Source organism: Osmia lignaria, chromosome 12 (assembly GCF_051020975.1).
Source record: "Osmia lignaria lignaria isolate PbOS001 chromosome 12, iyOsmLign1, whole genome shotgun sequence".
Classification (NCBI taxonomy): Eukaryota; Metazoa; Arthropoda; class Insecta; order Hymenoptera; family Megachilidae; genus Osmia; species Osmia lignaria.
The window spans coordinates 7,763,444-7,779,402 of record NC_135043.1 but is presented as its reverse complement, the minus strand read 5'-3'; the positions used below and the strand labels follow the sequence as shown (position 1 = coordinate 7,779,402).

The 15,959-nt window shown below is 36.1% G+C and overlaps 2 protein-coding genes across 17 annotated transcripts; both read left to right on the top strand.

Moving 5' to 3' along the window:
* Positions 1-1,852: 1,852 nt before the first annotated feature.
* Positions 1,853-7,048, top strand: LOC117603148 (uncharacterized). Of its 2 annotated transcripts, none has more exons than XM_034321991.2 (4): positions 1,853-2,010; positions 2,625-2,727; positions 2,817-3,014; positions 3,078-7,048. In XM_034321991.2, exons 2-4 carry the CDS (start codon positions 2,632-2,634, stop codon positions 4,764-4,766), a joined length of 1,983 nt encoding a protein of 660 aa, XP_034177882.1. In that variant the 5' UTR covers positions 1,853-2,010; positions 2,625-2,631; the 3' UTR covers positions 4,767-7,048. The 2 variants fall into 2 exon arrangements, with proteins under 2 accessions (XP_034177882.1, XP_034177883.1); XM_034321992.2 differs by having other exon boundaries at positions 1,855-2,010; positions 2,614-2,727.
* Positions 7,049-8,186: 1,138 nt separating this feature from the next.
* LOC117603150 (uncharacterized) lies at positions 8,187-15,951 on the top strand. Of its 15 annotated transcripts, XM_034322003.2 has the most exons (10): positions 8,189-8,305; positions 8,454-9,227; positions 9,340-9,412; positions 9,473-9,721; positions 10,836-11,208; positions 11,680-11,977; positions 12,674-12,995; positions 13,823-14,056; positions 14,733-14,968; positions 15,075-15,949. In XM_034322003.2, the coding sequence occupies exons 7-10, from the start codon at positions 12,727-12,729 to the stop codon at positions 15,299-15,301; spliced, it is 966 nt and encodes a 321-aa protein (XP_034177894.1). In that variant the 5' UTR covers positions 8,189-8,305; positions 8,454-9,227; positions 9,340-9,412; positions 9,473-9,721; positions 10,836-11,208; positions 11,680-11,977; positions 12,674-12,726; the 3' UTR covers positions 15,302-15,949. The 15 variants fall into 15 exon arrangements, with proteins under 15 accessions (XP_076547438.1, XP_034177894.1, XP_076547436.1 ...); XM_076691321.1 differs by lacking the exons at positions 10,836-11,208; positions 11,680-11,977 and having other exon boundaries at positions 8,454-8,515; positions 9,191-9,227; XM_034322001.2 differs by lacking the exons at positions 10,836-11,208; positions 11,680-11,977 and having other exon boundaries at positions 8,454-8,515; positions 9,095-9,227.
* Positions 15,952-15,959: the final 8 nt, after the last annotated feature.

Here is a 15,959-nt window from a genome sequence, read left to right as displayed (position 1 = left end):
CGACACGTTTCGTGACTTCAATCTCCATCGCGGATAAAAAAAAAAAAAGATCGGACGAACATTTTCTATAATCTGTTCGATTACGTGAATAATACTGTCGACGGTAATTTCCTTTCAACAATATTAATATTATTTTTATTCATTTTATTTACCCAGAGAATGTCCCCAGAAAATGTATTATAATTAAAAAGATTAACCTCTGCAAATATAAAACTAACTTAGAATTTCTGTTTTCTACCTCCTTATTATTATCAACTTTATTTATGGCGCGAAACTTAAACGTTCCTTGATTTCGTGGTTCCGTTGATGCGGCGCGCGCATCGGCCGAAGAAATAACATCCGCCAAGCACGAGAAACATGCTTTAGAACGCGAGCGGCGTGAAAGACTGTAGTTAGCGACTATTAATATCATCGATCGAGATCGATAGTTGGCTGCGAGGCGTCATAATGATACGGTGGATCGAACGGGGCCCCATCGATGCTCGGCCGATATGGCGCACGTACACATACGGCCGATACACCACTCACAAGTGGCGCCACTAACGATCTCCGGGATCGTGTTCAACGGATAAACTAACGATAACTTATTCGGAACGGCTACCTAATTATTATTCTGCTAATTGCTGGGACTAATTCGAAATAATGATAGGGAAAGGGCGCGTGCAAATCACGTCGATTTACGTAAACGATCCTGCCACTATAAACTCAACTACTTTTGAACGAAATTCTTCGCGCGCGCCAAACGATATAAACACGCGTAAAGTAGAGCCCCTTTTGTTCTTCTTGGTTAGGGACAACTTCGCGGCACCTATTATGGTTTATTATGGCGAACGATTTTAATCGATCGCTTTCGTTCAATAGGACGAGCAGAAAATTAAACCGAACACAATTTGTGTCGGAGAAAAAAGCAACTACGATAAAATTATTGCTGGCTTTTCAACGATACAAGAGTATCGTTTCGTGATACGTTTATTTTTGCTCCGCGATATTGCAGGCCATGCGAGAGTATCAAAACATAAAATGCAATAAAAATATTGTTAAAAATGTAATACGTATCCATTTTAGTTTCGGAAACAAAAGCTATTAATGTATCACAGTGAAAACGTTTGTTACCCTCATACGTAATAGTAAATGTCAATGTGTAAATGTAATCGGAGATACGCCATGTTTCAGCGAATAATATATTTTTGCAGTAACATGATCGATGATTGAAATAAATAAAAAAAGATGATATAAAATTGTTGTACATACCCTAATAAGGAGTGGGCCACGTTCTCAGATGAAGTATCAGCTGTACAAAAAAGATTCAGTGTTAATTGATTGATAATAGTACGAATATATGATTCGTTTCCTTACATCGCATCGTCTTAGCTGTACCGTGGGACCATGTGCTTTATACTGAGATCTTGACATATATTCGAAAAAATGTAACACTTCAATTCATAACACTAATATTAACAGTTTTACTATGAATAATTAACAAATAATGTAATTTTTATTACATTTTTACAATACTTTATCCGAAAAATCTATTCGCGCACAACACCTGCGTATCCCGCCCATTTTACTTCCGGATCAATGCAATCGTTTTCAGATATATCGATTCTTATTTGATCAATTGCTTTCAACTTTCATTATACGATTTATCAAAAGATAACTTGTTATATTTGAAATAGATACATTTAATTTAATTTTAGGTATCCTTTTGAAAATCAAACAGTTGTAAAAATAATAATTAATGTAAAATTGAAAATGAAATCTAGGGGTTTTCTAACCCACTTCACATCGATGCAGAAAACGTTACTTCCGGTTGTAGCCATATTGCACATTTTAGTTCGTAATCCGAACACGTAAAGTAGCTGGGCGCCTGTAGAGAATTGAATCGCGCAGACTCCGGAAAAATAATAAACAAAAGGAGCGATGGATCTTTTCCACCGAAGCTGCTTGATAATGTGTTGTATTGTATCGCAGCTTGGTTGAGTGTTGTTACTCGTGAAACAACACCTCGGGGTGAGTTTACGTAACATAAGTCTGTATATCGGCTTTGTAGTATATTGCATCATACAAATAACCATTTCATTTATATTTATTCAAACATTTCAAGTAGAAACTTCACGAATTTTGAGGTTATATTGACAGTCTATGATGGTCGAGCAACGAGAGGGCTCTAATGCATCAGGGATATCGTAAAAATTTTCCAATCCCTATACCCACTTATCCTTTAATCTATGTTCGTTATATTTGTTGAAAAATTTCTTTTTCATTATAAGTTTATTAAAGGCATGATAGTGTGCGATTTGATACATTTACTTCGTCACATTTGTTGCTACGAATATTTAGCCGTCCTTTTTACTTCTCCTATTTACAGTCGCATCGTAACGCTTACGCGACACAATTATTGATCATTTTATCCTTTATTTTTACAAAATAGAATTTTTTCATTTGTAATGTATAATAAATTTTAAATAAATACAATTCCATGTAATAATAATAATGTTAAATATTATTTTTATGTAATTTGTATATAAGTTTAAGTATAAAGTTTGTCATATGTATTTCATTTATGTGTATAAAGTTTTACTGTTAATGTCTGTAATAAAATTTCAATATCAGCTTATTTTCAGTTAAAAAATGACAGAAGGGAGTGTTACTAGAATGAAGCGCAATGGCGCTCGTCTCTTCAAAAACCCTCCTCAGCCTCATATGTGTATACAAGACTTCATACAGGTATGTTTATGTATCATTCATTCACAAACAACACCTGTTTTGAATACAGTTTTAATGAAAAAAAAACAACAATTGTTCTGTTACTTTAGGGTATTGCAGTCCCATGTTATGTAAATGTTTTATCCTGGGAAAAAATTGCAATGCCGCTAAATCCTTCTCAGCCTGTACCATTTTATGGGGGAATGAGGGTCAGACCACCGCGTACAAAAGAAGAAGCCATAGTGTTTGCAGTGATGGCTAATCCAGAGGTTCTTCGAATAAATGGCAAGAATGCACAAGATCCAAAGGTACTTTCCATCTCTAAACACTTATGAGAAACAGTTTCCACTATGGCTCGATTTTTGTTACAGAAACGCACCAGTTTAATAGAACTTTTATTAGACTTTGTGGAAACAGTTAACGCGGGAGTGATTTTTACGCGGCAATATACGATACTAAAAGATCGTGATATCACTGGCGAATTGAAGGAAGTATGGAATGCAGTGCAAGCTAGACGGGATTTAGAACAACCTCCTCCACAACAGGAGACTTGGATCGACGCGCAACCACCTGTTCTTCAGTATCCTCAGTATCAGGATCACCAGCAGCAGGACTATACATCTCAACCTCCACAGTATCATTCGAGTTTAGCATATGGTAGGGCAATGAATAACGAAGGTATGCATTATGATAATTGCGGTCATCAGTCTCAGAATCAAGTAATTACACAGAACGACCAGATGTATCAGTCTGGGCAAATGGTATCACAACAATATCATGGAAACGTTCCTCGGATCACACAGGATCGTTATAATTATAGAGAATGCGGTAGGGATAATATTGTACAGAATATTCCACAACAAAACTGTCCTGCATATCCAGGCCCACAGTATCAGTTTCAGCAGTTACCTAGGCAAATGGTGCCTCAGTATGTCAATTCAAACGTACATCCTAACAGCACTCTTAATTACGATCCATCTACAAATGCGAACGTCAATCCAAACATGAACACGAACTTAGGAGCACCTTATCAACCATATATAACTTACCAACAACGAATGGAGAATACAATGCATATCGATATGTGCAGAATGCAACCACAACAACAGCAGATACGTTTGAATCACGTTCAGCCAGTTCCACAGTATGAAGCAACGGCGTCGTTTAATCTTCAAACAATTTCTCCGCTTAACGTTCTGAAATTAGGCAGGCCACATATGGGTGTTGCTCAGAAGAACAATGCAAGCAAGAGACAAATCAATTCACCTACTCATTCCAAACAATCTTCCTGTACAAACTGTCAGAAGGATCTATCCGACAGTGGCACAAAACCGAAGAGCCCTGTTAAGGTTCTGCAACGAGAGTTACCATCAAATGATCGACAAGACACGAACAATCATACATCCAGTAATAAAGTATCTCCGGATAAAGAGACCGTTGAAAAGACGAAAAATGTCCAGGTGACAGACTTAGACGAAGATGTTAAAAAGACTAATGATTCCGATGGTGAAACGACTGAATCTACTAGAAAATCAAACGATACTCATACTTCAGATTCTGCTTCGACGAATCCTGATCAAAATACAACAAATTCCGTTGAAAACACGCCTGAAGATAAGCACCAAGAAGTAAAGACCACGGATCTTCCAAACGGTCAGAATTCATCTGATCAAAAGTATTCAAAGCCAAAAGGTGCTGCAATGAAAGGGAACAAGTACAAAGAAAACACAGAAAGTAACAGAACGAATCGCATTAGATTCATTTCTGATCAGAAAAATGATAGTCCAAAACGGTCTCAGACAACTGTTAATAGCATTATAAAAAGTGTGTTTAAAATTCACCCTGGTATGTCTGGAGAAGAAACTTCAGGCAAAAGGAAAGCCAATGGACAAGCTAAGAGTAATGCTAAGACGAACGGTGAGAACGAAGAAATACATCAAGGATATACGATATTGAAGAAGACGGAGTCAACTACTCAGGAAGAGATAGCTAACGAGCTAACTCAACTATCCATTCAAGACTGCAAAGATGCTACTGAAGTTAGTCCCGTGCTCTCGTGATAGCCTAGTTTGTAGCTGGTACTAAGTACTAGCTCATAGCTAAAAGAGCAGTGAATTTAATGTAAATAGGTAGAACATTAATCAATAAAAAAGAAGTCAAGAGTGAAACAGATGCTAAGAGGGGGACTCGAAAGCACAATACACATATTAACACGAAAACGTACCAAAATATCAGGACACGCAAGAGCTGACCGCCAATTATTTTTCGACGAATCCATTCGTCTTCCTTCGGATAATTTTGACGTAAACGGATCATAGTGAAAAGTCCTTCAAATAAGAAGCTCGAGACAAAATTTGAACACAATAAACGGACTCACCAGTGGAACGATTCTTATGACGCATTAAAAAAGTCAGAGGATACATGATCATGCACATTTGCTCATAGGATTCAACAATAATTTTGCTTCCAGTAATACTTACCAATAGCAGCTGAATCTTAATTTCACACAGAGGGTGTACGGTTAGAGGTGGTCATCCTTGTAGGAGGTGGTAGCTAAGAAGATCTTGAACAACTTTCTCCTTTATCACAATGCTCGTTAAGGCTTAGTTTTTAAATTATTAATGAAAAACACCGACCAATCAGAGCGCACATACTGCGCGGGTCATGGCCGCGAATAAACTACTCGGCGCGTCGCGTCGGTTCGTAGCTTACACTCCCTCGTCTGAGCATGCGCGCTCTGACTGCTCAGTGTTTTTCATTATTAATTCAAAAACTAAGCCTTAACGAGCATTTTGGTAAAGGAAATAGTTGTTCAGAATCACCTCAGCTACTACCTTATTAAAGGACGTCCACCTAAAACCGAACACTTCGTATAAAACACTGATACACTGACCAAGCAGAATCCTGGAACACCATCAATGATCCTATACTGGATGCATAAAGAAGAATTGCAGTTTACAATTTTGGATTTGACTAGACACACACTCTGAATATTAGAGTGATGGAAAATCAATGAAGTGTATCGTGGATTTGAGCAAAATGTGTAATTTAATGCAAGACACTGAGTCGTTCCCGTAGAACAGACCAAGATAAACAACTTCACCATGGAGCAACAGCTGGTCATCGCGTACTTACCTTCCAGCAAAGTAATTAGAGGAATTTCGGAGTTATACCGGGTGGCACAAATTCGTACATGTTACAGTATAGTATGGAATCATAGTACGTATTAGATTTACAGCTTAGCATGTAAGAATTTTATTCAAATCCTCGTCTGCGCGTTAGTGCTTCCTTACAAGGACTATTTCGTCTCCTTTATTTTTTCATACTTGTGCAAAATCCTTGCGCGTAGAAGTGGATTTCGAGTGTGTATTTTAAGAACAAGAATGTTTTGTCCACTCGGTACATTCGTTGACTATATCGCATTGTAACCTATGCCATAGTTTATTAGTTGAAAATAATAACACAAAGGCTGCCAAACCTCCGTGGATCATGATTGTAAAAGGTGATGCACAGAGGGAACGTTACACAAAAAAAAAAGAAAAAAAAAATACAATTTAGACAGCTTATTCTCGCTGACTCGTGCACACAGTTCTGCCGTTCAACTTTTTAGCATGCCTAAAGAGGCTTTCGATGGTTCGCAAAAGCATAGATTAAAGGATGGTTCATTTTAAAATACGTGGATGGTCAATTAATAAACATGGCTTTGTTCACGAGGTGCACGAATCCAGTTAGTTGATATCTAATTACATTCGAGGCCTCTGCAAATTCGACGTGTCGTGTTGCTTTTTTAATCAAACGTAAAGCATCGCTGCCATGCGAAACGACATAGTCTTATGAAATTTATTTAGCGTTATTAGACCAGTGTCGTGCCGTAACGTTCTTGCAACGTGAATTGCATGCTTTGATATTTTAACGAAAACAATATACCGTGGTTCGTTCACAGCCGATAAAATGAGGAAGAATAATGTTCAAGAAACGTCAGCGTGTTCTGTCCCTGAATAGAACTGAACCAATTAATCGCAAACACCCATTTCTGTCGTTACCCCGAATGTTTTCTTTTTCTTTTAATTTTTTCTTTTAAACACTGTCCATAATTTTTTTTCTTTTTTTTTTTTTTTTCGTTTAGTGTATTCGAGGTGCTTCGTTAGTAAAGTTAAGATCTCAGCTCGTGAATAATTAGTTAGAATTGATAATTATGGCGCCAGTGGGAAAGGACCAATCCGCAAAGACCAGGGTGCAATTTAACAAATTTCCAGATGTCTGGAAACCACGTACAATTCCTAAAACGAGCTGGTTCTCGAGTGGAAAAAGAAATATGCTCGATCCTTTTTTTTTTTTTTTTCGTATCTTTTCTTCTTCCCTGCACCTTTAGTCTTCGGCTTATATGAAACAGATAAAACAGACGCAATAATTTCGTCTCGTGAAAAATTTTCGCGCGTGCTAGCAAAGAAAAACAATATTGAAACGTTTTCACGTTGTGCGTGCGATACGCTAATATATCACACACACACACACACCCATATATAGATAATATGTACGTATACACATACATAAAGGTTTTTTCCTTGTTTATATATACAACAGAATTAAAATAAAAGCGTTTCACGTTTGATCGGAGAACGAATTATATATTTTATTATTTTTCAATGAAAGAAAGGAAACTTACATTTTATATAAACCAGCGTCGTGAACGCGTTACTTTTTTTTAAACAATCGTAAAAATTGCTGTTCAGAGCAATTACTTTAATTACATTTAGCAGTAAGTCTTAAATACAACCAAACGTCATTCCTTATTGTATTTCATTTCTGTTTTATTTTCTTGTTCTGTTGATTTAAAACATATTTTTGTTGCATACAACGAAGTGTAATATTTTTTTTCGTGGAGGAGCGGATCTGTACGTGACTGAAATCATTTCACGTCGGGCTATGTAGTCAATTCTTTTTAAAATGCTCAAAATGATGAAACACGTCGAAGATGGTAGATTTATCGATCCATAGATCTAATCTTATTAATTTTATCGTATTTCTATTTTTCCCTTTCCTTCCTTCCCACCTTTTTCCCCCCCTTTTATTTTGAATGCAGTTCTCAGCGGTTTGGCCCCTTCCTTTTTTGCCAAACATCCCCCAAAGTCCCTCCTCTCATTATTGTTAATAATATGTATTCAGTATTCGTGTTATTTTAGATTCTTATTATTATTGTCAGGTATATTCTGGTTTACTATATCATTATTACCATGAACAATGTAATCTATTATTATTCTATAATACATGGTTTTTCCAAAACTCATCTGTTTTTCTTCATTTATTCGTAATATTATATATTAAGTAAACAATACTTGTGCGTATATCACGGTATATTTTTAAATTGTGCCATTTTTTAAAAAAATACCGCCATCAAACGTTACAAATAGTTCCATCTAGCGATGATCTTTGATCATAGTTGGACGCTTTGCTGTTAGATGGCACTGACGATATTAATTCTTTATGGCGGCGTTTTTTTAAAGAAATCGCCCTTACCACATCCTGTTATATCACAATGCTAAAATTAATTCTTCTTGCCGTCGACCATCAGTTCAATATTAAACTTATATCTTCACATGTACGTATATTGTTTATCGTTACTTTTAGATCAACACTTTAGAGTGTTAATAATCTGTTAATACTGAATATTGTTAATGAGTAAACACTGTTTATAACGTTTCCTTTACAAAATACTAGATTATGTACTTGTCTGTTATTGTTAACAGTGATCAAAGATACCCAGAATTCTTTTCTCATTCAAGTGGAAGCAAATGCAACATGTGTAAAGGTAAGACGAACAACGATGTCGAAAATATAGCTACTTTCACCAATGTACCAACAGCATAACGACAAGTTCATTGTACACGCGTATCGGTACAACGATAGAGCGAACAGAAAAGCAATAGGGAGAACTTTCGCTTTCCGTTCGTACAAAATGCGACCAGCATTGCGTTCGTTTGACATTTACTTTCGCCACCGAAAACGACGAAGCTTTCGTGCTCTATCGATAATTATGGTGTTTATGGGTAAAATTTAACGTTTTCCGGTATTGTCACTCCATCGGTAAACATATGCAAAATTATTCATGGCACTTGCAACATCAATGCAGTAAGTATATAATACGGTAGATTTATAATAGAGCCATAAATTATGTATCTATATTAACAGAGTTCAGTTTTTAATAATATCAAGAATTTTGTGACGGATCCAATTGTATTTACGAATGTATCAAAGATGCACGTTACACTTCCGGTTAACCAATTTACTCCCTCTCATTTTTTAGTGTAACGTTATCAAAATACTAATATCTATTATAACAATAGTATCCTAATATCATTATTAATAATATTAATGAAGTGTGATACAGATCCACAGCTTCCACGGCCAACGTGTTAACATAGACCTAAAATCATTGATAGTAATTTCGTTTTAAAAACCAAGCCTAAAGATTGACTGCTCACAGAAAGGAACCCTGCCAAATAATGTCATACAGAATTCAGGTAATTTTCCAATCTATTATTCATATAATTTACGACAAGAATCAAGCTTTAGGAAAGTAATGCAATTTTGAGGTCGAATCGTTGATGATAGATTTCTCATTTCGATGTCAAGGTACTCTGTTGCTCTATATGCACCGTTTCACGTGGACGTTGCAGGAAAAGGAGAAGGAAGGAGCGAGCGAAAGGTAGGAGACTTACCTTTCTCCAAAGATGTACTGTAGAAACTTGCTTCTTTCATTCCCTAGTATTATACGCGGCCAGCACGATCGAAGAAGACGGGTTGTGCTAATTTAATACCAAGAGTAATCGTGTACTAATGATAAATCAGTTTTACTGGATCGTGTTGAATACGAGGGTGTAGCAGTTTTTATCGCCGCCAGTACATGGTACAGTGCATTCAATGATAGATGTACGAGCAGCGGAAGAGTTGATCTTATGATTGTGGCACGTAAACATGAATAGGATCAAGGACGTGAAACAGACGGATTTGGCAGGTCAGTGTCTTTTTTTAAAGAGGTTCAGTGTACCGGTGATGCACTTTTTCTTGGATGGATCATGTTTTTTATGCGATCACGTTTTATGCGTAAGTTGAGTTGTTTTAGTTTTGTTACGGTTCAAAGCATCCTGGGTAAGAATACCGTAGGCAGAGTCGAAGTGTTCTTGTACTGGTGTATATATGGAGTTATTTATTTGAGAAGAACTTAAAATTAACCGTACTAACTATCAACGACACTTATTCAAAATTTTATTATTTTATTATTTTATTATTCAAATTTATAATATTTAATATTGAAATATTAAGACTACTAAGCATCCTAAGCAAGATAGGTCTGCATCGTTCGGTCCATTGAACCGACGCGGTGCTACTTTTGCACCGGAAGTGAAAATATGTATGTCATTCAAATAATGATAATTCTGTAAATCAACATAAATTCTAAAATATTTAATTAACATTAAAACTTCATTTAGATGGGTATGTATTGGATACGTAGAAGTACAAGGAAATTTTTTTTATACCTTAAGTGAACCTGGAGGATTACAAAATCTCGAAAGAAGATTCTGGGTGTTCGGTAAAATTTTCTTCGAACAAACGATGTTTTATTACGTTATATAACCTAAGTAAATCCTTGAACGATCTTGTACAGGATATTAGTATTAGCGAATGATTGCATATCTGATATTTCATGGTACTCATTGTTTATTCTCTTACATAATCTTTGTCAATTTTAAACAATTTCCCGTGGATCATTCGCCTTCAAAAAATCAAGTATTTTCTATTTTATACCTGAGTCCTCTGACTTTGTGCCAAGAAGCGAACAAGGTTTATAGAGTTTTAATGGAAATTTCTTTCTTCTCGAGTCAACGATTTTGCATATTTCCGGAGAAGAGCTGATCCTTGACGGAATGGAAAAATAACTGTATTTAAAATTATAATATTCTATAAATTCCAGTTAGTGTAATTTTGTAATTATAGCAGAATAAAATTTCATATTTTATTCATCCATTCACAGTTAAGACACGTTTCACCTGCATGGTCAAACCGTTAAGTTATTCGCATAGTTAGCAGAAGCGGTTGATTATCTCTTTTTCGTATTTTTTTTTCCCAAGGTATTGCACAGAGGTTCTAAACATGCTGCGTTTAATGAAAGTGCGAATAGAAACGGACGGCCTCGACTTACTTTCCTTGGCTGGCTTCAAATGCAACACGTGTGCAGCTTCTTGCGGATAACGTAGAACTTCAATTATTACAACTTAACGTTACTATTGATATATTAAATAGAACGACGATCAATAAAAGGAGAGAATGGAAATGTAGCTCGGTGAAAGCAATTTTTACGCAATGGGCTATGATGACATAATCTCGATGATCTAACTTTCCACTGTACACACGTGGAAGATAAAACTATCTCGAAATATCTGTCAAGATAATTGAGTAGAATCATTTTCATTGATAGTTGAATGAAAAATTAAGTGAACCATGGTAAAAATATATTTATTATATTTAACCCTTTCGCTGCCACGGCGCTTGTCTTTTCATTTGGCCCATGGTGGTCACTGGTGACCACTAAGAAAAATGTGCTATTGGCAAGATTGTACCGTTATTATAATATATTTCGCAGTTCTTTGCCATTATTAAATTTTTAATATGAAATTTTTATTGTGGCCCACTGGTGCAAGTTCAAAAATTCGCGTGGCAGCGAAAGGGTTAAATAATCTTAGGTCTTCCTCAGGAAGAATGGTGATGTTCTGGGTCCTTGCCTTTCCCCTAGGCCATCCTCAGGAAACATGGCAATATAGGGAAGGAACCCCATATGTGTAGGGGGTTCCTAAATTTTATATTTAATAATTAAAAACTATATTATCTTTTTCCTAATTATGTCATTAGGTATCCTCATTTTTCTTGGGGTAACCTGATTTGATTGCTAGTATACATTGTACTTTGTTCTTTCAGAAAAGAAAAGGAAATAGGATTGGATCGAGTTAACAAGTACTGCTGATTGCTTGGATGTTTCGTAATCTCTTTTAATAGTTACTTTGCGAACAATGGCTACGTGGAAGAAGCCTTTAATCTATTTTTGATTAAGCAGACAGCATGTGTAATGCGTGCAACCACATTCGGTTCGATTACGTCTCGTTATGGACGATGGTTCTTATTCTAGTCATGTCCATTGCACAGATGTATCCACTTTCGATGGCTCTGAATACCAAATGAATTCTATTCTATCGGATCGTGGGATCACCCACACGATGTACGTTTCACTTATATGGTCATGTTTTACAAATTTGTCGGTTGTAAAACATTGATCCGGTTGCTGTGAACAACTTAATTGAAACGAACGTAAAAGATTCTCTATCTGAACGTATCACACGTTTTTATGGAATTACTCGAGGTTGATAGGAACAATCGGTGAGAAAAAAATAAAGATCGTGAATTTGAACGTGATGTAAGCGACACTAGATTTCGGGGTCATGATTTAATACCACGTGGACCATAATCTATGATCCGAGGTCCAAGATTTTAATGTCCATCATCCAAAGTTCGAGATCTAGCAGTGGAGATTGGTGATTCATGGTTCAATGTCCGATATCTAAGGGTATTGAAGAGAGCAGGTGTCTTCAGGATCGGAGGATCTAAAATCCAAAATTTGAAAGCTATTATCAATGATCCAAAGCTTAAGCTCTAAGGATCAGAGTCCAGATTAAAGATTCAGAATTTAATTTGCAAAATTTGAAATGGATGATCCAAAGGTTGAGATCCAGAATTCAGGAAAATTAAATCTAAACCAAACTTTCGAGCTAGTAGAACTGTCCAAATCTAAAGTCTAGAAACTAGGATTTAGGTACCATAATCTAGAATCTAAAATCCAGAGTTCATGCATGTTATTTGTAATAGCCTTTTAAAATTTATTTCACACTTTTAATAAATTAATGATTTTTTGCTTCAGATGCCACGGAGTCGAGGCTGCAAGTGCTCCTCAAGGATGGATCGAACACCTTGATGGACTTCGAATGGCTCCAACCAAAGCTACCACCCTTCTTCGACGAAAAGAAGTTTCTACTTGGTCAAAGGATGTTTTATAACAACACTTTTACCATGATGATCGCTAAACTGTGCGGCCTGGTAATTCTATTCGCTATACCGTCGATCAAGGACGTTCTATTGTTCACCAGACAAAGTAGCACGCAGTGTGCTGCGTTTCGTAGATACGTATCCACGATTCTGCACACTTGGACCTGGTATGGAAAAAGAGCTGGCATTGAGAAAGAGTAAGTGTGCAATTGTGCTTTGTTTGCAAAATTTCAATAGACAATGATAAGTCTTTTCCACGAAATGATGCTCTCAAAATTGATACCAGTGAAACACACGAGCCAAGTTAAGAATACCACCTTCTTTAAATACTTTTCTATTTTTAGTAATTTGGTACTATTAATATCACTGCGGTTTTCAACGCCTCTTGAACGTTTGAAAGCGATATCCAGATTGTCCCGACGACTCTCCTTCATGAAATATCCTGCGTGACAAAAATATACCGTAGAAGAGGATCGATGAAGTCGTGCCCCGTTCATTGGCATTCGGGGAATCGTCGAGCTCGTGCAGCTCCGGTATTTTAATCGATTCATCTTGCCGAATATATTCCCTCCTTGACGTGCAGACGAATAATCTTTAGTCTGGGAAAATCCGAAATATCAAAGCGTCTGCTACATAAAATGTTAATCAATTGATCCTGTTAGGGAAATAAAAATCCTTTTTATAAATATAAATTTATGAAATTAAACTAAAATTCTTATAAATTTAAATTAAGCCTTTGTAAGAAATTAAAATCCACAGTCTGTTAATTTAAAAATGTTAAAAATACCATCGGGTTCCCTGAATATCGTCAGGCACACAATTGAACGCAGGATTACGCGTTTAAGATTTGTTTAGCCATTCGAAGGTTAAAATTTCGTGAGAGAAAATAAACGGGTGTAGGTAGACGAAGGATGTAAAAGGCAAATAGTTTCCTCATGGAATAAATCAATCGCGAACCGCCCGTTTGCTCGTAACAAGATTGTCTGTAAAATCAATGTTTTCCCTTTTCTTTTCTTTTTGGCAGGTTTCTCGATTCTCTGAAAATCGTACGGAAAAAACACTGCGTAGCGTTTCGAAGAAGCTCGGAAGCTGGCCTCCAGAAGATCTCGCAATTGGATATGGCATTGACTCAATTCGGATTCATGGGTTTCACCCTTCTGAGCGGCGACTATCTCGGGGTGAATAACAATTCCGAGGAACTCGAAGGACTGATTCATTTCTGGCGTGTTGTTGGCAGCATGCTCGGCATGGAAGACAAGTTCGTGCTCCAGACACGAGTTCTATTTCGAAATTTATACCCTTTTTAACGTTTCGCCGAAATAATTGAATCTTTTACAGTCAGGCCATCGAATTAGGACCGCTAGAAATTTTCAACATTTTTCACGTTTTCTGTAAACTTAAAAGGCCAGTTTAAATTTATTAGCTACTAACATAATACACTACTACTGTACATAACATTATTAACACGTGTTAATATCTTGTACTTCCACCCCTTTGCTTTGATGACAGCTTGTATCCTTTCCGGCATGTTCCGCATATATTTCTTTATATCTTCATTATTTTCCCAAATATCTGTAATTCTTGTTTTCAACTCAGATAATCTGGTGCTTGGAAAGTTGTAAACTAGTCTTTTGAATAGGTCCTTAATCGCTCATCGCCCACATCATTTTATTTTCATCACAATAGTAACAAGTCTATTGTTATGTATACCTGGTTATCAATGTATTTAGTAATAATTTGAATGACCTAAGATAATTTTCCATTTATGACATACTATTATAGCCATAAAAGTAAAATTTTCGTACGTGGTCCTAATTCGATGATCACGGGCCGTAGTACTTCTAGATAAGATTATGATTTAGTAATGAAAATTTGTCATAAAAATGATGGAATCAATATCTAGACGTATCAATGATCAAATGTATATTATGCAGGTACAACATATGTAGCGGAAACGTTGAAGAGGTGCGTGCACTTTGCAGACGACTCTTGGACGAGATATTCCTGCCTGCTCTGGCACGTGGTAACAAAGATTTCGATAAGATGAGTTACCTTCTGATCGAATCTCTATGGCCAATAAATCCTTTTATCGAACCAAGTGCCTTTGTCGCATTCACTTTTATTCTGGCATCTTCTTCCGCCACGAATAACAATCATTCTTTAACAATAGGTGAGCTATTAGGTGTTCAAATTAATTCTGTACATTCTCTTTCTTTCTTTTTTTGATGGAAGATTTCCATTGAAATAATATTACATTATTATATTATTATTTTCAGATACGTCCAACATGTCGTGGTATAGCAGATTCATATTGAATCTTCAACTAATCGTTCATAAATATTTGCTGCAGTCCACGTACTGGTGGTCATCACTGTTCAGAATGTACTTCAATGGCCATATGCGTATAGCCATGTATCTAACCGAGAAGTTGCCGTTCTTAGCCTTCTGGAGCCTGGGTATTAAGAATTCTTACGTTGACATATACAAATATCCTGTCAACTGAGCTTAAACGACTCGTTCTCTATGGTGTTATCATCAGAAAAAGCGCGATGTTGTTTCTTCTGCTGAAATTGTACATAATTTGACGTAAAAGCGTTGCGTCACTGTGTGGAGTTAATTAATGTACTAATCAGGGTATGCGAAAAAGCAATAATTTATGGATGACTTTCTAAGAGCAGAGATTCTGTTATCTTGACAGATGTTATTTCTGAAATCTTCAATTGACTTTTGCATATCATATAAGAACTACCGTATATTTTGCATTGTACTAAAAACTACAGTGAATCAGAAAGGTATTGGTATGTTTTGCTTTCTTGTAATTATTTTATTTAAAAAAAAATGTAGATATCATATTGTGTTACAGAAGTACCATAGTAAAAATGGTATAGTAATATTATTTTAATCAATTATCAACCGGTCTGCTAATGCTATTTTCGATCCACTCTAGTAAACGTGAAACGTTGAAGCTTAACTTACACTTAGAGAATAAGAATAAACGATGTGTTCAACTTATAAATAATCTTGAGTACGTGTGGAAAAAGGAGTGAATGAACGTATGGAGAGCAATATTTAGAAACTACACCTAGAGATATAGATATATATTTTTTATACCAACATGAAAAATATAAATACATACACAGTAAGGTACGAAGCATGTGTAA